Below are 27413 nucleotides of genomic sequence, written 5' to 3' on the forward strand. Positions count from 1 at the left end.
CAAAACGGCGAAAAGTGGCGCATTAAAGTCTAAAATGTAAAACTTTTAACACTTTAAATTAGAAATAAACCACTGAAATATACTACACTCTCAGCACTTAAACTTTATTTATTTTTAGGATGTGAAAACCTTTCGTACATTTTGTGACAAACTATTTTAGAAGGAGTATTATAGTTGAAAACAAAACGCCCATACTGGGTAATGATTTCAAATTTTTGTTTACTTGGCCTGCACTCTCTTATACAGATACTTCTGTTTAAGTTATATTACTATGTTTGACACTTGTGATTAAATCTATGCTGTTCTAGTACATATTAAACTGAATTTGCAATATCATGTAAATAAACAGATAAAGTAATGTAAGTATTAAAAAAAAAAAAAAAAAAAAACTTTAACGCTTTGAGTAATCCGGCATTTTCACTAGTTAGCCACCCCTCTGAGCGAGAAATAGTCAGGTTAGTGTAACAGAACAGTGACAATTAATATATATAAACGTAAAATTACTTGTACAAATTTTTCTTCAAACTTTGCATTAAACTTATACAGATACGAGTTTCAATTAAATACCACATATTTTACACTACACTATAAACAAAAGCAAATTATTATGTGGTACATACACAAATAAAATACCTAGTTGAAACTATCTCGAAAGTTACTTTTTTTGAAGATATGAATTGATAAATGGAAACAGGATTAATTTTCGACATTCAATGTAAATTTTAAACTGTTTCATTACATATATTTCTGAAATTATCAAAATGTTTCCAATTCTTATCAAAAGGAAGACTTCACAACTTCGGTAACAACTAAGCACTTCGTTATTTCTGCTGATTAATTAGTAACATATTATAACTAATTAAGGAACGAAATGATGGTATATGAAAAGGAGCTAACAACAAATTGTAGTTTTACATTTAGCAAATAAAATTGTGGCATGTGCCAAACTTTCTATATGTATGTTAAACTTGAGGCTACAACTACAAATAAATCAATTAATGATATTCAATTTGAAATATTTGTACTTATACGAAGAGCTCAATTCGGAAAGAGCTCAAGTCAAGCAAATTAGTTTTTCAGAGACGATTTTTTTGTGTGTTTCTATCATCGTATTTCTGTAAAAGGAAAGTAACATACATAAAACAAGATTGTAATTGCCTAATTTTCTTAAGATAACGGTGAAATTATCATATATAGCAAGTTTTATACGTATTTTTAGGCATGAGTCACAAAATAACTTCAGAGAATAGTGTTGACTAAGGACATTTGGGAAAACAATGCTCGTTACTTCTGCTTACAATTAATTTCATTAATGGAGTTTTGGTATGAGACTCTGTTCAATATACGGAGATTCTGAAATGCAACTTAATAGAACAAATATCTCAAAATTCACAAAAATTGACTTAGGCTCTTTTGGAATCCACCCCTTCATATATATAGAATTGGATATAAAACTTATATATATTTGAACTGCTTTTAGCAACGTAAAATATAACACAGTAAAAGGCTAAATATTTTACGTTGCTAAAAGCAGTTCAAATATATATAACAGAGTAAAAGGCTAAATATTTTACGTTGCTAAAAGCAGTTCAAATATATATAACAGAGTAAAAGGCTAAATATTTTACGTTGCTAAAAGCAGTTCAAATATATGTAACACAGTAAAAGGCTAAATATCTTTCGGTATCTATGATTTGGTACACCAAATACTTGTAATTAGAAAGATTGTGGGTCTTAGTGAAAAGAAAGATAAAAATGAGGTACGAAATAATTTCCCATGAAGAGAACAACTTTACTAAGTAAAATAATTGAAAATTAAGTAGAAATGTTTTATCTTCATTCTGGCACAACATTATTGGAAACATAAGATTTGATAGGGATTGCCACTTGACACAAATCTATAGTACTATAAATGTTTCACACGTCCCTTTCTCACTAAGACGGACATTATTGATGTCAATATGTTGTGATATTAGTAAAATCGTTTACATAGTATATGTTTTTGTTTGGTGGAATATGTGTCATATTTCGAGGGTGCTTAGTAAAACTGTAAACACATCTTTAGATTTATAATAAATTTTTCTCTTGACTGTTCCCTTTTTTTTCCTGTAATTTGGGAAAGAACTCATTAATTTAAGAAGAGTGTGTAACGTATCTGTAATGTGATACCGGAAAGTGAACAAAGAAGCATACAATATTACTGGTGTACATGCATGTAATATTCTTCAAATAATTTTAGTTTACTTTTTTTTTTTTTTTTTTTTTTTTACTATTGATAGAGAGTTCGTATAATGCAAATAATAATAACTTCCAGTTTCCTAGTAATATATATTAGAAACTCTTCACGTAATTAAATACAATGATTGTTTTACAATTTACGGGAAGAGCTGGACATCTCTTTCTCTTCCTTGACTCCTGTGACCTCCTTCGCTTTGATGAAGCTGTAGAGGGTGGCGGGCTCAGGCTTGGCCCGGTTCAATGGACAATCATCTATGGTATGGGCGTTATCTCCAGTTTCACCACAAAGCTTGCAAACATATCTGCGTAGTCTGGGACAGGTGGTTTCACCAAGTTCATTCTTCAGCGTGTGACTCTTATAGATGATGGGTGGTTGACCTTTCTCCCGACAGAAACTACATTCCTCGGACACTTCTTCCCGTTCCTCCTCCTTGAGGACGCTTGGAGGATTAGGAGTTGCTGGTGGTGTTTGTGGATGTGGATTCAGAACGGGAATGTCCGCATCCCACGGAACTCTAGGTTCATCCTCGTCCTCAGGAGTGTATGGCACTTCTACGCCATTCTTGTTGAAATCCTCCCAAATTAAATCTAAAGACAAAACAAAATACAAAAAATAATATTTTAATAAATTAAAATAAAATATAAATGTAATTGAAATATTTAGTACAAAATGTATGAGTCTGAATTCAACATTATTCATATTAATGAAGACGGATCAAACTCGTGGCTACGGATATATATGTGTTACACCATTTTGCTTCTAGAAATCCCCACATTTTATTTATATTTTTACGTGCATTATATTATACTAGTAGAAGTATATGTTTTTCGGCAGGAAAAAGCAAGTTTTAATGACTGTGAATACAAAACCAGATATTTGAACGGCTAATGTTTATATGGTTAATACGCGACTTTGGCGCGGAAGATCTGAATTCGATTCCCCGTGGAAGCTCATGTGGCTCGAATTCACCCTCTTTTATAGTCTCTGTACTTAATGGGATGCTAAACTTCAAATCAATCAACTAAACAACGGAAATGTAAAGACTGTAACAGTTACTCCCTTCCCCCTCTGTAAAGAGCTGAAACAGGTATTCCTCTGTTCATAATTTACAATTAATATATCGAATTAACATCTCCACCTTGAGCAGATCGTTACAACTGGAACTTTCTGAATAAGAAGTCGGAAATGTGTATATTGAACATATTAGAAATACCTAAAACACGTTTCAGTTTATTTTCATAAGGAGTTCATTTCCTGAATTTATATTCCCTAACTTCAGATATTCCTGAGATGTTCTATGTTTGGCAAAGAAAATCGAATTCGTCTTTTCTTACCCTCTTAGTAGCCTATAGATATTTCGTAAAATGCACTGTAGTAAATGTGAAACGTCAATTTTAAAGATAATCAAGTTTCTTATATATATAAGAAACTTGATTATATATATGGTCCCATAGTTATGAAGCTATTGACCTTTAAAGTTAATTTTTTTTTTTAACGTTTTCGGCAGCCTATAGCTCCGAAAGTAAGCATTTGTGCATCCAAGTTGGTCTATACATTTTGTCTTATCTTGGTGTCAGAAATCACCTCTCAGACGTTGTCGGTGTTGTTTTGAAACACCCTATATGTATATAATAGAGTTACCCTGTGTCAAGGGACCTTAGAGGCACCCTGCATATATATATATATATAGGGTGTCTCTAAGGTCCCCTCACATAGGGTAACTCTGTTATTATTAAAGTTACAACAAAATGTAACAGGGAAAACCAACTTCAAATATGATGTTTTCAATCTAAAGTGAAAGACTTTTTTTTTTAATCGGACGAACCGTTTGGGCTTGTACACTCTTTATGCGCCCAATGTTAAACGAAAATGCAACGTTGACATTTATCTGGACCCAAAACATAAGTGAATGAAGTTATTGTCCTTTATGCTTAAGTGTCGATGGTCAGCCTTCATTTCAAACACGCCCCCATTTATCATACTCTTACAAAATTTATCCACTTCCCAATAGATGGCAACGCTGCATTTTCATTTAACACTGGGCACAAAGAGTGTACAAGCCCAAACGGTTAGTCCACTTTTAAAAAAATCCTTTACTTTAGATTGAAAACACCATTTTTAGAGACAGTTTCCCCCTCTTACATTTTGTTGTGACTTTGATAATAACAGAGTTACCCTATGGGAGGGTACTTTTGAGACAGCATATGTATAAACTTATTTTCTCTACAATAATTAATACTATATAGTAAAGTAAGTAAGGATGCAATTCCCAAAAATGGAAGAGATATTTCTTTACAAAAAAAAAAAAAAAAATACAATTATTATAGTGAGACTAAAAAACCAACTCGAATAACTCCTCACTCAGAAACAGCAATAAACCATGCGCTAACAAATGTACATGCATATTACATAAAATATGAAATCATTGATGGACTCTCAGAACCACACTTGCCAATTATTACAAATCGACCTCGATTATAATCATACAAATACGTAAAAATAGAAACTAGAATACTAAACCAAATATATATATTCTTGATTTTCTGAGAAACGTAAATTGGAAGACCGTGTATGAAAAACATGGAATAGAAGACAAAGTTTGCTATTTTCTTACTATGCTCAACAATCATTTCCAACAACAACAAAGCGTACAGTACAGGAAAAAAGCGCATAGAAGTTAGATAACACAGGAAATTAAAGAATACAGAAAAACTGAAGCGAAAATTACTAAAAGAAAAAATGTTTCACCTTATAGAAAAATCGAAATAAACAATTTTACTAAATTCTATAAAGCATTAATTAGAAACACTAAACAGACACATTACATCAATATCATTACTCATTCTAGGAATAAAACCAAGTCTCTCTGGCAAGCTGTCAGAGATCACATATACATAAAAGATAGAAAAGTAAGTAATATTAAAAAGTTAATCATTTGTGATACAATAATAGATGAACCTACACAAATATGTGACGAATTTAATCGACATTTTAAGGAAAGAGCTGACAAGCTAGTAAAAATAAGAGAATCCGATACAGCCATTAAACTATTAGCAAACGTGATACTGCGTCCTGTTTACAGCATATTTCTTACGTCAATATCAGAAAACGAGGTATTGCGTCAAATTAGTCAATCGCAGGAAAGTAAGTCAACAAACGACGAAATACCGACAAAAATAATAAAACCATGTAATGAGTTATTGACACCACATATAACGTGTTTATTTAATCAATGCTTAATAAATGGTGTATCTCCTGATGTTCTTAAAATAGCTCAAGTAAGACCAACATACAAGAAGGGGCACTCCACATCCGTCGAAAATTACAGACCAATCTCGCTGCTACCTGCTTTTAGTAAAATATTTGAATATCTAATAAAGAGCAGACTATTGGATTTTCTCGTACGCCAGGATATTATAGCGAATGAGCAACACGGCTTTGTGCCCAACAAAGGCACCCAAACCGCTACCTATAGCTTAGCAGACCATATACTAAAAGGAATAAATGAGAAATTTCCAATACTCAGTAATTTTTACGATCTAAGTAAGGCGTTTTATGTAATAAACCGTGAGATTCTTCTATAAACTAGAACATTATGGCATACGTGGAAACTGTCTCAAGTTACTCAAATCTTATTTAGAAAATAGGAAGCAATCAGTCGAAATTATAAAAAATACAGGTGATACCCAAATAAAATATAGAGTGCCACAAGACTCGGTTCTAGGTTCACTCCTGTTTCTGCTATATATAAGGGATCTATCTAGCAATATAGATATCAAAATTATACTCTATGCTGACGATATTTAAATTATTATCAAAACAAAAGATAAAAACGCTCTTGTTAACAATGTACATGACATAACAAAAAACTTTGCTTTAGGTTTCATAATAATCAGATGGTTTTAAACAACACGAAAACACAATATATACTTTTCCACTCAGCACTTGCTAAAAGTATCAATAAATCTCAAGGACACATCCATACAACTAGTCAACGCAACAAAACTTTTAGGGATTATAATCGATGAGCACTTCAGATGGAGTAGTCATATTGTAGCAAATTATTGTATACATAAACTAAATTTGAGGCTATATGCTCTACAAGTGCTAAAGGGGTTAATATAAGTTTACTATGGGTCCATATACCCTATAATAAAGTATGGCATTCTAGTTTGGTGTAACGCAACTGAAGGCAACTATATATAATATCCGCCTCCCCTCCCACAATTTTTGCGAGGCTCAATTTCGATTTAAATGGCATCAGAAGTGTCACTGTTTATCTCAGCGACCTCAAAAACTATAGATTCGACACTAATATCGGTCATTTTCGATCATTTGTAAATGTCGTTCCCCTCCTTTAAGTTACACCGTCAAAGTGATATGACAAAAATCATCTCATGTTCGACCTTAATCTAGGTTGAAAATTTGATCGAGATCGGTCCGGTGGTTCAAGAGTGAAGTCACAGTCACTTTAATTTTTTTTTACATATATCTCCCCTTCCTCCTACCCTATGTTGCACCGTCAAAGTTAAATGATGAAAATTATCCCAAGCACGAACGTCATCTATGTTGAAAACTTGATCGAGATCGGTTGGGTGGTTCAAGAGGTATTAAGTTTTATTTATTTTTTATATATTTGTCCCCCTCCTCCGTCCCTAAGGTTTACCGTCAAAGTGATATGATAAAAACCACCCCAGGTCCGAACTTCATCCATATTGAAAATCTGATTAAGATCGATCCTTTGTTTAAAGCGTGATGAAGTCACAAAAACGGTCACTTTTATTTTTATTCTTTTTACATATATCTCCTCCTCCCCCTCCCCTAGCTTCCACCGTAAAAGTGAAATAACGAAAAGATCCCAGGCCCGAACCTTATCTATGTTGAACGTTTGATCGAGATCAGTCGGGTGGTTCAAGTGTTAAGTTTTATTTATTATCTTATATTTCCCCTCCTCCCCTCCCCTAAGATCTACTGTCAAAATGAAATGATAAAAAAAAAAAACTTCCTAGATTTGAACTTCATATATGTTGAAAATTTGATTGAGATCGATCGGGTGGTTCAAAGGTAATTAATTCACGAACATAGTCACTTTTATTTTTATATATCTCCCCCTCCATCCCCTTTCCTACGTTGCTCCGTCAAAGTGAAACGATAAAAATCATCCCAGTCCCGAACCTCATCTACGTTGAAAATTTAGTCGAGATCGGTCAAGCGATTCAAGAGATTAAAGAGTCACAAACATAGTTACTTTCAATTTTATAATATAGATGACTTATTACTAAAATACCGTCAATTAAGTTAGTATAATAAGGTACAAAGATCTGCTGTCCCAATAGACAGTGTAGACTACTATGGCGATATTGATATATAAATGCAGTCTATTAACTACAATTGCGTTGTGTGCAGGTTATAACATAATCTCATATTAATAATGCTATTCTTAATTATTAGCAGTTTGCATGATATATTGGCACTTCGTATCATTTCATGTTATAGCAAGCTTCCAGAGACTGGATTATGAGTCTGTAGGTTACGTTTCTAAAGAACTTTGCAAATTTTAAGATTATAAAATACTGTAAATTGACCAATTTGTAAATTAATAAAATACACATTTTATGTACAAACGTATTTAGGTATAATTAGGTCCATAAAATACCATATAGCATACATTCAAACTCAAAAGAAACGACATTTTATCGCTGAAAACGAAAACTAGACATACAGTATAAAGGGCCACATTACCTTAATAGGTTAGGGCGCCATCAAATCTAAATCCGGCACTGCTTCCGGTTCAATACCGATTTCCTTAGAGCAAAAGCTAAGATATATAGAGATGCGACCTCTAGCAATTGATCCACCTTCCCAGGAATAGGTTCCTCCTTCTCCATTAACCCTCTACTCAACCAAAAGTTTGGGATAATTGCTGTCAACTGACCGGATTTCCTCCCACATGGTCAACATTTAGCACATTGGAATTTATTATTATTATTATCTTTCGATACAACAAGGGATAATTTCTCTAACACAAATAATAATCTATATCTTTCCGAATGGTCCGTAACTATAGAACTACAGAGTGGCGCAAAAAATGTCATATCATTTGTTTCGTTCATTACGCATGTATTTATCATCAAATTATTACAAAATTCGTGCAGAATTAATTGTACGAGCATAGAAAATGTGTTCAATGTGATCACCATTTTGTTTCACAATCTCTTGCAAGCAAACTTTTATGTTTGTCGCAGCCTTCCTGCACAAGTCTTCCGAAATTAGACGGCAGAACTGCATGATGAGAGCCCTAAGTTGAGCGCACTTCCTTGCGAAGACATTATCTTTCAAGTAACCCCACAAGAAGAAATCACATAAATTGATGTCAGAACTATGCGGGACCATTGTCTCCGACGTTGGTGACGCTCAGAAAACCAATGTGACATTATCCGCCCATCAAACATATCATACAGGTAATGAAGAACATTTGCAGTGTGTGGGCGATCTCCGTCTTGCATGAAGCATTGAATTTGTAATGGGAGACCTGTTGCTAAGAGTTCTGGAATAAATCTGTTTTCCAACATGTTCTTATATCGATCTTTGTTTACCATCTCACTAAAGAAAAATGGTTCGATGCGATGAAATTGCTGCCCATATACTGACCTTTTCTCCATAATTTTTCCTTTTGTGCAGAATGTGAGGAGGTTCACTCGTCCAGAAACGAACATTTCGCTTATTCACTACACTATTTAAATGAAAATATGCTTCGTCAGTAAACCACGTCTTGTAAATAACGTGATCCTCTTGCCCTAACCATGGAGCGAACTGATGTCTTCGTTGCTTGCCCTCTGCTGTTACTTTATGAACAACTGTTATCTTGTAAAGGAACATGTGAAGATCAGAATGGAGAATCCTTTGTATGGACCAACGAAATATTCGTAACTCAGCAGCCGTTCTCCTTGTTCATTTGTTAGGACTTCGTGTCAACGCAACACGAAGTGCTTCAATGTTTTCAGGGATCAGGGATGCGGACACTTGGTTCGAGCAGTCGATTCTTCACCACTGATGTCAGTTGTTTCAATTTGACGATATAATCTCCTAATAGTCTCTTTACATGGAGCCCATTTTGTACGAAAGTGTACATGAAAACATCTTTGTGTCGGTACAAAACTCCTCGTTTCTGTTAAAAAAAAAAAAAAAGTTCAACTTCTGTTCAACTTTCAATCTACTCTTATGTGCCATCTTGAAAACTGCTGTTTGGCGCCAACTAAATATTCATACCAACTTCTCGTGACATCTACCGGATTTTCCATAAACTAAAATGTACGAATACGAATTTTCAACATTCTGTCTACCTTGGTATAATATTACATATGTAATGAAAAAAAATGGTATGACATTTCGTGTGCCAGAAATTCGTGTGGTGCAAGGTAAAGTTAAATATATATATATATATATATATATATATATATATATATATATATATATATATATATATATATATATATAAGTCATATAGGTGAAAATCGATTATTAGTGTTAGTGACAACAAAAGCCTACAGTGTAGTGTAGTGTTAAGAATATTAGTTTTGATGCACAAGTATTAGTGTGGAAACACAGCTAAAAACCTTTAGTGCAGTGAAAGAAATAGGTCAATACCAAAGAAATGTATTTAAAAATATGTATATGTGTGTGTATATATATACATATATGTGTTGATATATATGTATATAAAACATATGGGTGAAAAACCTAAACACACAGGGAAAACGTGCAAGAAACAAGAAGAAGCCTAAGGTAAATAGATCATCATCATCATCATAGGTATTCTGCCTTTATTCGCAGGTCACTTGCCGCAGCTAAGAAGCTTCCATGCTCCACGGTCCTCTGCTAACTTCTTCGTCTTCGCGTATGATCTTTCTGTTTTTATATCATCCATTAATTGTAGTCTCCTTCGCCCCCTCCCTCTCTTTCCCGACACCATACCCTCTAGGACGTCCCTCATGATACAATCTCTTCGTAGGCAAAGTCCCAACCAGTTTCTCTTCCTCTTCCTAATAATATCTAAAAGTGATCTTTTCTCACCCACCATTTCTAACAAACACTCTCTCATTCGTTTTGCGCTCGACCCAACTAATTCTTTCCATTCTTCTCCACACCCACATTTCGAAGGCTTCCAGTCGATTTTCATCACCTTTACGTAATGTCCACGTTTCCGCCCCATACAGTACAAAACTCCACACGAAGCATTTTATGAGTCTTTTTCTCAACTCTTTCTTCAAGGTCCCACAAAACAGACTTTTCTTCCTCCTAAAGGCTTCTTTCGTCATTCCTATCCTTGCTTTTATTTCACGTTCGCACTTCATGTTATTACTAAGAATACTACCCAGATATCGAAAACTATTCACTTGTTCTATTTTCTCCCCTCCTACTTTTATATTTGACACAGACCTCTTCGTTCCAATCACCATCGCTTTTGTCTTTCTAACATTTATTTTCATCCCATATTCTTCAAAGCCCTTTCTCATTTTTTTCTAACATTTTATTGATTTTCTTTTCAGATTCTGCAACAAGCGCCATATCGTCTGCAAATCTTATGCATCTAATCATTCTACCTCCTACAAAAATGCCATCATCATCATGTAGGCTCTTTTTCACTATCTCTTCTACATAGACATTAAATAGTGTTGGCGAGAGGCAGCATCCTTGTCGAACTCCCTTTCCAATTGCACTCTCTTCCGTCAGTTCTTCCCCTATCCTAACACTTACTTGTTGGTTCATGTATAAGTTTCTTATAAGTCTTCTATCTTTCTATTTCAACCCTATCTTCGTTAGAACTCCCAACAACAATTCCCAGTTCACGCGGTCAAAAGCCTTTTCAAGATCAATAAATATAACATACACCTCTTTCCCTTTTTCTATAAATCTTTCACTGATCGCCCTTAACAATCCAATTGCATCTCTTGTGCCCTTGCCCGAACTGAACCCGAACTGCTCCTCCTCAACTTCTTTATTTGTTCTTTCATATAACCTTCTGTTCAGCATTCGGAGCAGAATTTTAGCTGCATGAGATATGAGACTAATAGTTCTATAATCCTCACATCTCTTTGGTTGTGAAGATGTGAAGAAGAAGGAAGGAAGGTAAAAAGAAGAAGAAGGAAGGAAGGTAAAAAGAAGAAGAAGCCAAAAGGTAAAAACATAAAAACGCAGAGAACACAGATACCAAACACACATACAGAAATACACAACAAACAAGCAATCTAGATTCAAACTCTTTTGTTAAGTTTTTATAGTTTGTTTTGTTTTGTTTTTGTAAATTTTCCCTTTTTGTGGTTTCTTTTTCTTCCCCATCCTGTCCCTCCCAAATTTTCCTATTTTTTTCACTTATGGAAATAAAGGAAAAAACAAAAACTACTATAGAAATCATTCGCAATGATGATAACTCGTCGGTTTTCGAATGCTCTAGGTAACCGACTAAGAGTGACGCGACTGAGGGAATGTAAAAAAAAAAAATCATTTAGTATACCATAACACCAAAGCATGTTTTGTGTTTCTGAGCAGAAGGGAGTCAAAGTGTTATGTAATGACGTCATACTCTAGGAGGTGTTTTGTTCATAAATTCAACTGGAAATTTGTTGTTGTGAAGAAAAATAAAGTAAGATGAATGGATAGTACAGTCAAGGCTCTCAAGCTCGTTTCTTTCCTCTAGTTGTAACATTGCCTTTATCACCCCCCATAGTAGCAGTGGTGAAAAATGCCGCTATCAGCACAAGGCGAGCAAAGTCAAAATGCATACTTGACCAAAAAAAAGTCCGTAAGTACTCCTTGCTCTTTCTGCTTGTTATATCAGTGATACTCAATCATGTTTATTCTTGTTTTAATTGTCAACTTATGCAAGAGACTGTTGTCCTTTCGTTTGATCTACATTCCGCTATCAGTGTTTACAGCAAGTAAGTGTTCATAGTTTGATTAGCTAATAATTAGAAAATTCAACGATTTAAAATCGTTGTTTGCTTTAATAACTGAATATATCATTTTCTTGAATTGTTATACAGAATTCTTGTTCAGGAAATATTTTTTTTTTTAAAAAAGTTAAATATACATTTGTTCAATTTAAATTGGTCGGAAGTCTCGAGTGTTATTTTACAAAATTTCTATTCTACTACTAATGTTGAGGTACTGTACAATAACTAATTTTTATTAGCTGCTATATTTGAAGATTACGCATCCTTCTCCATATTCAATTAATATCACTAAAATTAAGTCGGGGAGAACTGGCTTTTGTGTTTTCCTCTGCCATAAATACGACAGACAAAAAAGAATCGAAATTAATCAAAATCGAAAGTTTCGTAACCCCACAAAAAAGTAAAATTTCCAGGCTGCACTGCTCCCTTTTCTTTCACTCTTACTTCCTAAACTCCTACCAGGAGAGGATCCAGGACCGACTTTTTTTTTGGGGGGGGGGGCGGTGGGTTGTCATACTGCTACTTTTAAGGGCTCCAAACTTTGGGATGGGTTTTATTTATATATATAAAATAAGGAAGTTTCTTCTTCTGGGGGGGCAATCGCCCTCCCCCCTGGATCAGCCCCTGCTCCTACTAGGTCAATTCTAAACTTCTCTAACATATTTATGATGGATTTTAACGCGCCTTAGAAAGACTTCTTATATTCCATGTTCCAAATCTCATCGCTAGTTTACTTGGCTAAGGTCTTGCTAAGTTATCAATCTTGGTCCGAGGCTTCTGTTAATGTTTGACAAAATGCCTCTTCTACAGGATGAGATTGTTAGCCTTACGCCAAACCCCCAAGTTGTAGAATGACTCGTCTCTCCGCGGCTCCTTATTCCATATTATAAAGGCTTTTATAGGTAGAGTGGGGATCCTTACAATATACTTGCGGCTAAAATCTGTGTCTAGAGACTTTCTTGATCCACAGCCTGAAGACGAGGTTTCTTCAACTCTAGTTAAATATCCTGTGTATTGTGAGAATTAAGTTCCGTGTTGTATAAGTTCATTATATAAAAATTAGATTTAACTTCAAGTAAGCTAAGTAATATTTAGAGCGGTCGGCGTGGCCATGTGATCTATCTCTTTTGCAGGCGAGATAATGTAAAGAAAAATGGCCTATTCAACTCTCCTGGAGGCAAGATAATGTAAGGAAAAATAACCAATCTAGCTCCCTTCGAAGCGACATAGTGTAAGGAGGAATGCCCTGTCCAATTCTTTCAAGAATAGATAGTGCAAGAAGAAATGGCATATTCAGCTCTCTTGGAGGCGAGTTGGTGTAATGAGAAATGGCATATCCAGCTCTCTTGGAGGCGAGCTAGTGCAAGGAGGAATGGCCTATCAAGCTCTCTTGGAGGCGAGCTAGTGCAAGGAGGAATGGCCTATCAAGCTCTCATGGAATCGAAATAGTATTATAAGGAAGAATGGCCTATCCAGCTCTCTTGGAATCGAAATAGTATAAGGAGGAATGGCCTATCTAGCTCTCTTGGAATCGAAATAGTATAAGGATTATGACCTATCCAGCTCTCTTGGAGGCAAGATGGTGTGAGAGGGAATAGTTTATGCTGCGCACTCAGCACAAGCTTTGAATTCAAGTGACTTAGTGGTAAAGCACTTGCTTCTGCTGGGAGGAATTCTCGCTTCAAGCAGAAGCCATGTGTGTTTGTGATGGATAACATTATTTTCTTGCGTTTTTTTCGAGATTGTCCCATTTTCCCACATTCTCATTCCACCAATTCTTTCATAATCATTGAGTATAGTTGTCAGCCAATAGCCTTATAGTGAATGGAAGAAGCATTTTGAGTTATAGAACGACCAGAGTATTCCTTGGTGTGATCCTAGATTCTATGTGTCTAATGGACACAACGTATCTGTATTTTTCTCATGATTCTCCTACATTCTCATTTTAACAATTCCTTGATAACAATTTTCTTTCATTAAAGGTGAGCAGTAACTCAGCGGGAAAATGCTTAGCTACGGTGTATGGGGCCCCTGGTTTGATGACAACTCTATTCAAGTGAGTTTTGTGGTGGACAAGAAACATGTGGGAGGGTTTTCTTGGGGTCCTTCAGTTTCGTCCCACTTTCTTCATTTCATCATTTTCTTTATTATCATAATCACCAGCTCGTTTAGCCTAGAAGCATAATCGCAGGACGTAAAACTAATAATAATAATAATAATAATAATAATAATAATAATAATAATAATAATAATAATTTGACGCTCACCTTTTGTTGTTTAACCTAAAGAAAATGGTTCATGAAAGAAATGAATTTATTTCATTTCATTTCATTTCTTAAGGAACGAATAATCTTTTATGAATCACAGTAAAAATGACAGTAGATAGCGAGAAACAACTTTTTGATGTGGAATCACTTCCCCAACATAAAAGTCCGTTGCTTGCTGTTATTTCCACGGTATTTTGCTCTTAGTTGCATGCAACAGCTTTACCTGCCAAAATATTTTTTTTCTTGATTAGGGCCACGCAACTGGGGCTATGAGATAGCCTTGTTGCTCCGTCCGTCTGTTACTCCACACGATAATTATTGAATAAAAGAAATATATAGCTAGAGCTATTCTACGGGCCAAGCTCGTTAATGGGATTCGTTCGTTAACATCACTTAAACTTAACCGTGCATTGGCCTATAATATTGATATTGTTGAGCGTGTACTTGTTTTTATAATGCTTCTAACATTGCTCATGTTCTCTGAGATTTCCTAGTCGATTGCTCTTCTATTTATATTTTTCTTAGTTCATATTTTTTAACTATTTATTATTGTATATTTCTTATTCTGATATATTAATTATTCTTTTTTGCAGCACATTTTTTCTTTCTCAGCCTAGTGCCAAGAAAGCTTTTGGCCAGTTGGCGCGTGCTTGGCTTTTGGCTTTCTGCAATTGTACTTGAATTGCATGCTTTCATACAATCTGCCTTTTGCTGTACTAGGAAGGGATGCTTTAGACCCTTCGCAGAGCGTCACAACATCACTGGCCGTTCATTGGATATTGATTTGACATGTAAAACGTTTGCGTCACGATTGAATGGTACACTGAATGCAAGTTTGCTCAGATGTAACTTCGTTATTGGAATCCTGCTTGTGGCACGCTTTCCAATCAAGCTGGATACAAGCTAGGCCTACTTGCAATTCAAGCTTACAGCAAGCGGTTTAAAGCTGTCTCTGCTACTAGAGTATATTTTGCGATGATCTTTTTATATTTTACTTTTGGCAGCTGTGTTTGAGAAGTCATGTTAATCGTGACGGGGACACACAACCTCGGTGCTGACCCCACATTAAATCTCAATCAATCAATCAATGGTAACAGCGATCTTATCGATAGCGCACCATATTGCATTTTCTACTATTGAAACAAGGGTTGTCCAACTCCCACATCGCGCCGGTAGATTCAAACATCCTCCAGCGGTCGACATCTACCGGACGAAATTAACAGTTCTAGCGCGTGATCGTTCTTACTGACTATCAAAGTTTATTTCATTTCTCTTTTTTTTTTTTAAAAAAAAATACAAACACAGCAGCGTCTATCGTGAGGACTCATTCGATCTTCACCGAAATCGACCTGCGGAGAGAGATTCACTTGAATAATAGGTACGTGAAACGTCTTTTCTCTATGTACGATTGTTTCATTATTTAAGATGCCGTCATCGTTGAGAAATTTACTTAAATGTGTAACGCCCCTCTTCCCCTTCACGCGAATAATTAGTTTTGGGAGAAAGACGAAAGCGGAAGAAATGTTCCGACTTACACATGAAGTTTTCTAAATAATACCAAAATCAAAAAAATGCTAAAAAAAAAAACTCTTATTTTGATATCTCTCCATCAATTTGCTTAGTTTATTAATGTTCCTCTTAGAATGTTTCTGAATGGTCATAATGTGTTAAAGTCACTCATGTGGTCGTTTGATACTTAAAGAAATCAATAATATAGATTTCAATAATTTCGTAGAAAGTCATCCATGACGTATATTTAACATAACCTTCCAGCATTCGCCTCGTTAGACTGGAGACAAAATTTATTGTCAGGATTGAAATTTGGCCGTTCGACTGAAATTTGATGCGGCTGACGGAGGGATTGAAATTTAGCTTTTTGATTGTACCCATTAGAGGCAAAGTAGCTACTGTCTATTTTTCCTGTGTGCGTGTTCCACTGTGAGATGACCGTTGAGATGATACCCATCTTAGAAACAAACCTAATAAATGAAATCTTTCAATTTAACGTCCAACGATTATGATCTTTAGGCTAAGGGAGATGGATGATTTAGTGAAGAGAATGATAGTGGAAAAATTGGTAGAATGAGGATGTGGGAGGACATAGTAGTACCGAGAGAAAACCCACGGACACTATATTGTCCACTACAAACTTACATGGCCGGGAATCAAAGCAGAGACCCCACGCAAGAAGTAAGCACTCTACTACTGAGCCACCGTGCCCCCCCCCCTCCGCTTCGAAAACAAACCACACAGTGGTTCGCAATCATTGAATTACGTGAATGTCCAAGAAACGCTATTTTATGCAGTTACAAACTCAGTGTTTAGTCTGTGGAGCTCAGAAGTAACTGATAGAGTTGAGTTGAGTTGATTTTAGTTTAGCGTCCCTTTCAGCAGCGAGGCTATATGAGACGTGGACCTACTGATTAACGTGGAATCCGAACCACATGAGCTCCCGCCGGGAATCGAACCCGGGTCTCCCACGCCAAAGGCGCGTACGCTAACCGCTTAGCCACGGAGGAGCTCAAGTAACTGATAGAATGTGCGAACTAATGGAACTATTAATACTAAAGTTTGATTTGATAAAATAAATCATTTCGAAAAAAACTACATGAACAGAAAATGAAATGAAATCTTTCAGTTTTACGTTTTTGTAATATGCCTTTTAGCGCTGAAGAAACAGATGATCACTGGAAGTTAGTGAATGTGAAATAATAAGTGGAATGGGAATACGGAAGGATACGAGAACCCCAAGAAAAGCCAAGAACAGGATGCTATCTAGCATAAACTCGCGTGACGGGGAATCAAACACAGGACTCCCCGCCCCACAGGTGAACGCTCTATCACTGAGCCACATAGACAGAAACTGTCACGCCAAAAAGAAAAGCGAAAAAACTCGACTCGACTACACAGAACGCAGGAGGCATGGCGGCTCAATGCTATAGCGCTAATCTCATGTACGACGGGTGTTTGGTTCGGTTCGAGACCATATGAGTTTGTGGTGGACAACCCCGTGTCCGTGAGTTTTTTCACGGTTCTTCCGTTTCCTCCTGCATTCTTGTTTCGTCAATTGTTTCATAGCACAAATAAACACGGAAATTCAAGAAGGAATTTCAGCAACAAAATACAGAAAATATTGTATAATTATTTAGGTCAAGATACTGGGCAGAGGAATTAGAAAGGCTGAGAAGAATTTACAGGACAAGAAGAAAATGTTATCGAAGATCAGTAGGTAACATACAGGTGCGGATCTAGGCCAGGGCCGGGGGTCCTAGGCTTCCAGTTTTTTTCAGTGACAAAATTTAAGCTATTATTTATATTCTTTTGAAAGTTTATATATACGAATCATAGTCTGGGTACTGGCTGCCCCCCCTTAGTTTTTACCTTCTAGATCCGCCACTGCTAACATATTGAAAAAGCAAGAGGTTAGAATTATATCATTTCGCCAAAGACAAATTTAATTTGGAACCCATAGATACAGAAAGTAAAACTGAAAAAAATCTTAACAGAACAGAAAAAGATCCATACGAACTCCCATATCAAACAAAAAATAAAAATGCTATTTACATTAACAGTCGTCGAAAGTCAGTTGAGAATGCTCCAAGAGCATTGCCAGAACGAATTTTAAAAAGAATGAAGAAATGGAGCGGGAAGAATACTTGTGATTGCTCCTACATTTAGAAGTAAATGTTTCCATTCGCGCCCTTTTCTGTTTCTTCCAAAAATTGGCAAAATGTCATCTCTCTATGGCTTACAGTTCTCAAGACATTGCTCCTTAAAGCTCCCGAAATCGGGACTATTTTTGGGAAATATCTTGGGAACGGTAAGTCAGAGAGAGGTTATATTGGTGTTAATCAATACCTAAAAGTAATGTAAACATTTTGGTATCGATGTTAACTGATGGCCACTGGTTACTATTTGGTATCAAAATATTTACCATCATCTTAGGTATTGATCAACACTAATATCATCTTTCTATAACTTATAGTTCCCAAATTAGGTTCCTTAAATCTCTGGAAATCAGTCATTTTTTGGTCAATATCTCGGGAACGGTCAGAGTGACGCGAAAAATGCCATCACTTTCTCAGTTTTTGATGCTATATCGAATGTAGGGCTCAAAATTGGAATATTCGCAAATAACATACACACATACACACAAAATTCAGTTACGAACTTTTTAAGTTCGTTGATAAATAATAAAATAATTAAAGCTTTAGATTCGATCAGAAATAATGAAATTAAAACATAAATATTGACAATCATATTTTCTTTCTTTTTGAAAAAAAAAAATGCTACGTATATATACAGAACCCCGGCGTAAGGTAAAGAAACAAACACAAGAAATTCGTGTACGAATGTAAGGACTGAAAGCAATGTTTCCAGGTAACGAAACGAAAAATAAGGTTTTCTTGTCTGGTCTTGTAAATCTTTGTAGATGTCTCGTCTTGATTATATTAAAAAAAAAAATCTCTCGTTTCGTAAATTTATGCCCTGCTTTTTTCTTCGTTATTTTCACGTAAATTTTTTAGAGTTCTTTCGCGTTTTAAGGAGTACATGAGAGATGTAACACCATTGAAACCTTATTTAAAATGAAATCTTTCAGTTTAACGTCCCGCGATTATATCCTTTAGGTTGAGACGATGATGAAGGTAAGTAAATGATGATGAAAGAACTGATGGAATGAGAAAGTAGGAGGACAAGAGAGTACCCCGAGAAAATCCATACACGATGTTGTTCACCATAAACTTACTTGGCCCGGGATCGAGTGAGTGAGTGAGTGTGTGAGTAGGGGGTTAATGGGGACGTCAGCAACGAGGCTATATGTCCCCGTCACGATTGATTTGGTTGCTCAGAACTGCACTATTAAAAATGGAAAAGGCTAAAACCAAGAGTGCGCAGACAGATGAAAATGCTGCTGAAAGAAGGAAAAAAAGCTAAAGAAGATAAAAATAATAAATAAGTTAAAAGAGATAACAATAACAATATATAGAAAAACAACACTAAAAAACGGGAGAAAAGATAAAAATTTAGCAGCAATAAAAGGTCTGGGATCGAACCAGCGATCCTACCCACCAGAGGTAAACGCTCTACCACTGAGCCACCGTGTCTCTCATGATTAATGGAAGGTAATGGTTATGAAGTAACTTGTGGGGGTGGTGGAGAACATCGTCGCTTTGGGCTTTCTCGAACACCCTGGCCTGGGATCGAACATAAAAGCCCTTGCACCACAGATGAGCGCTCTCTCATTAAATTATCGTCCTCCGACAAACTAGATTTAATGGCGTATAGTGGCAGTAAATAAATATCCATATATGTAGGACTCAGAGAGGTTAAATTTGCTCTGGCATTCTTGAGTTAGAAATTTCCATTGGATAAACTTATATCTAGGGTATAGTTGGTCTTAGTTTACAATGTACATTCATATGTGGACGCGTATAGCCCTGACATGACTAAACCCTGTATTCGATTATGTAATAAACAGGTAATTAGTACTTCCGGAAACCATAACAATTCCCAATTGTAATACGCAATTACAAACTTAACGAGTGAATACAATAAAAATTCTAACACTTCCAGTCAATGGGTTTTTAGTTACTACATTATTTTCTTTGCTAGTGTTTCACACTTCCCAAGGCCGGATGTAGTAACTTGTAAATACCTCCATAATTGCTTCACAATATTGTTTTAAACTTTAAAAATGTTGTAGCCTAATCGGAATCAAACCCTTAACTTAGAGCTGCCCATCCCCGAAGTGCTTCAGCGCAATTCCCACAAATTTAACCTTGCCCTAAAGTGTGCGAAAATGTTTGCCCAGGTTGGTCCTCCAAGAAGAAATATTAAAAAAAAAAAAAAAGTTACTTCCTGCATCATTTTGTGTCAATTACATGGAAGGCTACTTCACTTGTTACCCTGTGGCATCATTTTAAACAAAGTCAGTCGTTACTCAATTAAGCTTCTTGCCACAATTTTGCCCTTCAAATCAAAAGAGAGTACAGTATTTGCTGTGACAATTATTTTAAAAAGGTTATTCACCTTAAATTATCCTTTACAAAATGTTAGTGTGTTTAAAAGCACCTCATCAATGCGCACTTCATTCTTTCTGTGCGCACCCCTGCCTGAAGCACATGCACAGAAATAGATTAAGTGAAATATGTAGTGTTACGTCCCACATTTACTACACTGCATGGCTGATTATTTATTAAAATAAATTACTGCGAAATAATTAATCAGTGAAATGAAGATGGAAGGAAACGGGAACAGCTTGACAAAATCGTGGAACACGATGTTGTGCCCAACAAAAGTGAGCGCTCTGCCAGTAAGCCATTGTCCCTCCTCACATCCAGCAAAGACATGCATGGTAATCTATAGGTCCTACAGAAGTATACATTAGGTATATATAAAAAAGATAACTATAAAAAAAAACAAAAAATAAAGTTTTCCATGGCAGTTCATGATAACCCCTGACAAAAAATGGCGAACATGAAACTTAGTGAGGCGTGATGAGCAGAGTTAATACTTATGACTATTTATTGCATGTTTTTGTTGACTAACCCTCTACTAGTTTTATTATTGTTATTATTTAAGTCGCTTCGCAATTGCCCTTAAGATATAGGCTCACCGCAAAGTCGATATTTGGCCACGCAGAATGAAGGTCAGTATGGCGGATATCAGACACGTGGTACTTTTCTATAAATAATAAATTTAATATAAAATCACTATGAAAACACTTACCAAGATAGCTTTTTGGCTTGCTACTAGGCGTCGGATATCCGCCGTAGTCGGACATGGTATAACCAAATACTTTATATCTTTTCACTAAAGAAATTTCACAATACTGAATTTCCAGCTCGTCGCGACGCCTTAGTAAGCTAACTGAGCGTCGACAAGAAATTGTGAAGTGACCTCATCAATGACCAATAGAAAACCGTCTCCTGATGTGTCACCCCTAACGCTATTGGTGGATGCTAGTAAACAACTGTAATGCATGAAGAATCAAGGGGGCGTCTTACACAGCGTCACTGATCTTGTTTACGACACCGATTATTTACATCTCTACATCCGGACATCGGTATGTGGGAATACTTTCATACATCTACACAATACAAATATCTAATTTCATGAACAAAGATATCAATGCAAAGGAAATATTCTGACGTATGAGTAGTAAAATCATTTCCTATCTAAGACAATGCACTACTTGGTTATTTTCATTTGAAGAATTTAAACATGGTTCCGACTTATTATTTTTTTTTAAAATTTTGTTTTCTCAAAGGTTGTAGAATGTCTGTTCACGAACCTTCAAGACGTATGACGAGATGTACGTTACCTGTGTTGCTAATAACGTAAGCACAGACTCTTTAACCATGTCACGATAAGGTCAATGGAAGTAAATGATTATGAAGGAATTAGTGGAGAATATGGAGGAAACTGGGAGGACCACGACAAACACACGAAAATGATGTTATCTAGCAAAAACACACATGGCTTGCGATCGAAGCGAGGATTTCTTGAAGCGTTTTATCACTCAACCACTGAGTCCCCAACACCAAGGTTATGAAGGAACTAATATTAACGTGAAGTCCGGTGCATTTTGGGTGTACAGACTATCATACAAAATCCACACAGTACAGGCCATTCCTCCTTACACTCTCTTGCCTCCAAGAAGACTGGATAGGGCATTCCTCCTTACACTATCTCGCCACCAAAACAGCTGGATAATCCATTCCTCTTACATTATCTCGGCTCTAAAAGAGCTGGATAGGCCCTTCACGCTCATACCATCTCGCGTCCAAGAGCTGGATAGGCCATTTTTCTGTACGATATCTTGCCTCCAAGAGAGCTGGATAGGCCATTTTCCCTTACACTATCTCGCCTCCAAGAGAGATGGATAGGCCATTTCCCATTAAAATGAGGTAGGCTTAAACCTGATCTGGTTGTTATAAAGGATAATAAGAATTTTATATGCTATATTACTGTAAGAAATGAGGAACCATGAACGGAGGAGAAAGCTATAGTAGAAAAGAATACCAAGTAGGAAGTTTCAAAAGGGTATTTCAATTATGAATATCACGTCGAAGTCATTCCGATTATTATGGTCTGAAGGTCTCGTACTCCTAAATCCCTAAATAAAATTTTACGTCGATTCAACGTGCCAAAATTTTTATAAAGGCGCATGATTGTGTAATTAAATATTCAGTAGAGATACTCAATTGCAACTATTTTAACTGGTCAATTTGGTTTATATTTTATTTATTTGTGACTTTATGTTGTAGATAAAATTTTTGTTTATATATATATACAGTGGCAGGTTCAGAATATTACCGTTTTATCTAAGTGTAAAGCAGGATTGAAGCCCATTTTGTCCAGTGTATACTTGAGCGTCAAGGGGGGCTGTAGCCCCCCTTGGATCTGTCACTATATATATATATATATATATATATATATATATATATATATTATTTAGTGTTCAGCTTGGCAAGTTTTTAGAAATGACTACAAAAATCAGGAATTAGAAAATAAATATAAAAGGAAGAAGAAGAGAAAAAATTAAGAACAAGAGAGGAAGGAAACAGGAGAATAAATGAAAAAAGAAATTAATCAAAATAATAAATCTATATATATATATATATATATATATATATATATATATATATATATATATATATATATATATATATGATTTTATGTATTTTGACTATGGTAAGGTCGGCCGAATAGGGTCAGGAGAAAGAAAAAGAAGAATTATGATACATTAATTTCTTGTTTTTTCTTGTTTTATGTACACACACCCTTCCTTCACATTTCTCAATTCGTTTGGTCTTCTTATTCGTAATTCTTAAAACGTTATTTTTAAAATTATAAAAGTTGAGCATGAGCCTATTCACCCAATCTCTGTCGGGTGAAAAGGGTCAATGAGTAGGGTGAAAGGGTTCATTAAAAACCTGTTAAAATGCATACAAATATTAACATGTTCACTCAAGATACACATAATAACATTTCTACATTGCACACTGACGGACTGACGACCCAATATAGGAGCCTAGAACTATTCATTGTTATGAAAATTGCATTACTTTCTTATAAACTCGGATATAAGTCTAAAAGGCGCATAAATTTTAAATTTTAAAAAACGTAGCTGATACAAATGGTGCATTGTATTAGTTGCTCAAGATAAACATTAGTTTTGTGCTGACACATAAGATAGAAGGCGATAACTATTTATTGTTGTAAAGAAAAAAAAAGAGTAATGTTTTAATAAAGCCTGACACACGTTATTTCACTACGAGTGTTGAAAAATGTAATAAGCCTCTGGTAGATTTTACGTCACTACACTTTCGTCACATAGAAGTTTCAAGCTTAGATGTGCCTACACTTGCCACAAATAAAAGACTTTTTACCTTCAGCTTCGACGCAGGCTTCATGATACCATTCTGTACCTTTACCTTGACATCTGATCCAAGAACCCGAATCTTGTGAACGAGGATCGTAGTATGACACAAAGCAAAATTTTCACTCTGTATTTTCTTCCGATTGCTTAGAACTTTGTGTTTCAACATTTTCTAAAAGATCTTCATCATCAGACAATGAAAATTTTCGATTGATTGCATATTTCCCAGGCGGATCTTTTTTCTGTTCTTTGCGGCGGTTTCTTTGTTCAAACCACCACTTCTAGCAATGGATCATCCTTCTAGTTTGCGCAAGGATATCTGAGGATTGCGCTTTCGAAACAGTTATAACCACTCAATACCAGCTAGCCGATATACACGTGAAAAGTTGTGCTTCAACCCGTTACTTTCTGCAAATAAGTACGCAGCACGTCGTACGTCATTACGATCTAACCCAAAACCACACCCAGACAGCTATTATATTCTGGATAATAGTTCCTTCTCTTGCTCTTTTGGAAACGCTGTTTTCCCTCAACGTTGTTTTATACTTTTCAATGGATCACGTACATGTTGTAGCCTTCTCTGGAGACAAGTGTGTGGCACATTAAACAAATCTACCGCATGTATTTGGCTCCTTTGTTCTTTATATGCCTTTATTGCCAGTTGCATCTGTTCTTCTGTCCATTGATGTTGCGTTTTTCGCCGATATCTTCCCATCTGGAAAGAAAAAAGAATATAAAATAAAATTAATCAGTAACGTTAAATTTTTTACGGTTAAGTTAGTTAGTAACTACGGTAAGTTAAAGTACACTTAAGTACATTTAGTAACTACGGTAACTTTAGTAACATTGATATACTCGAACTGGCGAAAAAATTACGTGAAACCAAGAATGGTATTCTAAATGCCTCTTATAATATATTTTGTTATCAAAAATGTGTGACGCTTTTCGCTCACATTTTACTGACGCTAATCACCCATATCCGTAACAAATTGTTTTATGTATTGGGAACACTGCCATGCACCTGCATCGCGTGACTCCACTACCTCAGGTCACACACACTATGAAGTAACTGCATACAAAATTTCTTACTGATAAGATATAGCACATGAGAGAAATAACATAAAACAGTTACCTTCGAAATTTAAATTAACTAAATTTTCCATGTACTTACCTTTTAGAGAGTAATTTGATCCCACTTTTCTTCCTGAATGTACTTCCAGACTGCTTCTTTCCTTTGTTTTATAAGACTAGTTCCGCCTTAGTAAAATTAGCGTCATACTAAAGATCTGACTACTGCTGGAAACTTATATTAGTCAAACTCTTTAGTATTGCACTAATCACGCGTCAAAACGACTCTGCATAAGGCCATTATGTCTAAAGAATGTCAACAGACAGCAGCACAGATTTGTCAGTTTCTGTTCCACATTTCACAGCGTCAAACGCAAATTTGACCCTATTCGGCTGACCTTACCATATGCATTTTTTTGTATTGTATACTTAATGTATTTTTATGTATAGTCAGCCAGAACAAAGAAAAAAGAGAAAAAAGGAGGAAAGAGCAGAAAAATGGTTTTAAGTTATGACATAAATAGAAAGGGGGAAAACCGAAAAGAAAAAGAAAGAGAGAAAGAAGGAAGGTTCCGACGTCTATTGTCTTTTTCAAATTTTTATCTATGCAGTATATGAGTATGGATTATTTATTATTTTATGGGATGTTTTGTTAAGACTTGTTATTTGTTATTGATTTTAACGTGTAGTAGGGTTTTAGGTTTGTTTCTTTATTTCTTTCCCTTTTTATTAAGTTTAAAAATCTTGTTACTTGAATCTTTCTGAATTTTTGCTTTTCGTGTTGTTTTCGATCACTGAAACATGGAGTAATGTATAGGGACGGAACTTTTCAAGAACGGTTAACTCTTACCCTTTAGGGGAATACCGATTGGTTGATTCTTCAGTTCAGATTATTAAGTCTCTTACTATTTACAGTTTGAAGAGATTATCTGAGGATCCTTCTGCATCTGTCTACGATCGAGGTGGCCACAACTACGCTGTTCTTGAAGCAAGTCATAAAACCCTGCAATTCCTTTGCTGCGCTCTTGGGAGACGGTCGAATCTTGAGATCGCTCCGCTGGTTACCTGTGCTGATATTTTACAGTTTTGATTGGATTATATTAATTGTGACTAATATGAAGACTTGGCTGGGCTGGATTATGAATAATTACTGTGATTAATACGAAAACTGTGATGACATGTGATTGCTTTGTCCAGAACAGTGCCCTTTGGTGCCGTGCAGATTCCTCAGGATTGTGAAGTTTTTAAAAGCAAATAGTGATTTATCATTATATTGAAGATTTACTAACTATTAGCTTTATTATATCTTCGTTAATTAATTAACATTAACTGTTTGGAACAGTGTAAGTGTTTGGAAATGTGTGAAATGGATTTGGCGCGCCTATTTTTCACCACCACAGTGAATACAGGAAAATTTTGCTAAAACTAATTAACCAATGATCAGTACTTTGTCAGTTAGTACTTGTTTATATTATTTTTTAATGTAACTTTACTCTAAGTACACGTGTTACTAGAACATTATATTTTCTTTGTTAATTCAGTGACTGTGTCACATGGCTGCCAATTTATTTTTGATGCTCATTACTAAACAATTTATTATGTTATATATTGGAAAAGACATTATTTATCAATGTCATGAACAATAACCATAGTGACTAATTGAAACACGTTTATGAAAGAATCTGCTATAATTTTGCCTAATATAAATTATAACACACATTGATTATTTTTAATAGGACTATATCTTTAGTGATAATACGGTAATTAAGTCCAACCCTTTTCTTTGAATAAATATACTAACGTTACTAACTTAATTATATTCGATTTTGGATCTTCGGTAAAGAGAAACCATGTGACGCTAAATGATGGCGGATAAGTTTATTTTGATAAATTATGTCAAGGACAAGGGAGTAATTTATCAATAATACATTTTATTGAACAAAATAATAATTATGTGCCCACTCCGTTGGTTAAAATTAACTTTGTTAATCTCCATAATGAGTGATGCAAGTGGTTATACAGACAATGATGATTAGAGCAACCCAATAAAAGCATAAAAAGCATAACAGCAATTTACACATATGGTTGATACCTTGAACATAGTTGTAGTTGTCTAAGGATCCAAAAGAAACTAATTTTAAAAGCATAATTTTGAAAAATAAAGCATAATTTAAAATATATAGCACAATTCTTAGAAAATTCTATTAGAACATTCCTTGGAAAATTCAGTTTAACTGGAAGTTTAACATACTGTACTAATTTTTTAAATATCAATATTTACACTGCAAAAACTTTGAGAACATAACAATGCAACAATAAAAAGCTTATTTTTATATCCATAAACTTTTTGGTGTAGTCTTTTGAAGTGGAGGAAAGAAAAGGGAAAAGAAGAAAACTTTCCGCCAACACTGAATAAACAATACTTTTCTTCGAAGTGTAACTGCGCAGTTATGTGTGATGATTCGAAATGCACAAAAATATCATAAGAACTCCACATATGC

The 27413-nt window shown here is 35.3% G+C and overlaps 1 protein-coding gene across 1 annotated transcript; it reads right to left on the reverse strand.

Annotated features, from left to right (window-relative positions):
* Positions 1-78: 78 nt before the first annotated feature.
* LOC145689037 (nanos homolog 1-like) lies at positions 79-21320 on the reverse strand. The gene is made up of 2 exons (XM_081763171.1): positions 21189-21320; positions 79-2826 (listed from the first exon to the last, which is right to left on the reverse strand). The coding sequence occupies exons 1-2, from the start codon at positions 21241-21243 to the stop codon at positions 2369-2371; spliced, it is 513 nt and encodes a 170-aa protein (XP_081619297.1). The 5' UTR covers positions 21244-21320; the 3' UTR covers positions 79-2368.
* Between the last annotated feature and the right edge of the window lie 6093 nt (positions 21321-27413).

Source organism: Thermobia domestica, chromosome 7, assembly GCF_964235325.1.
Source record: "Thermobia domestica chromosome 7, izTheDome1.hap1.1, whole genome shotgun sequence".
NCBI classification, from domain to species: domain Eukaryota; kingdom Metazoa; phylum Arthropoda; class Insecta; order Zygentoma; family Lepismatidae; genus Thermobia; species Thermobia domestica.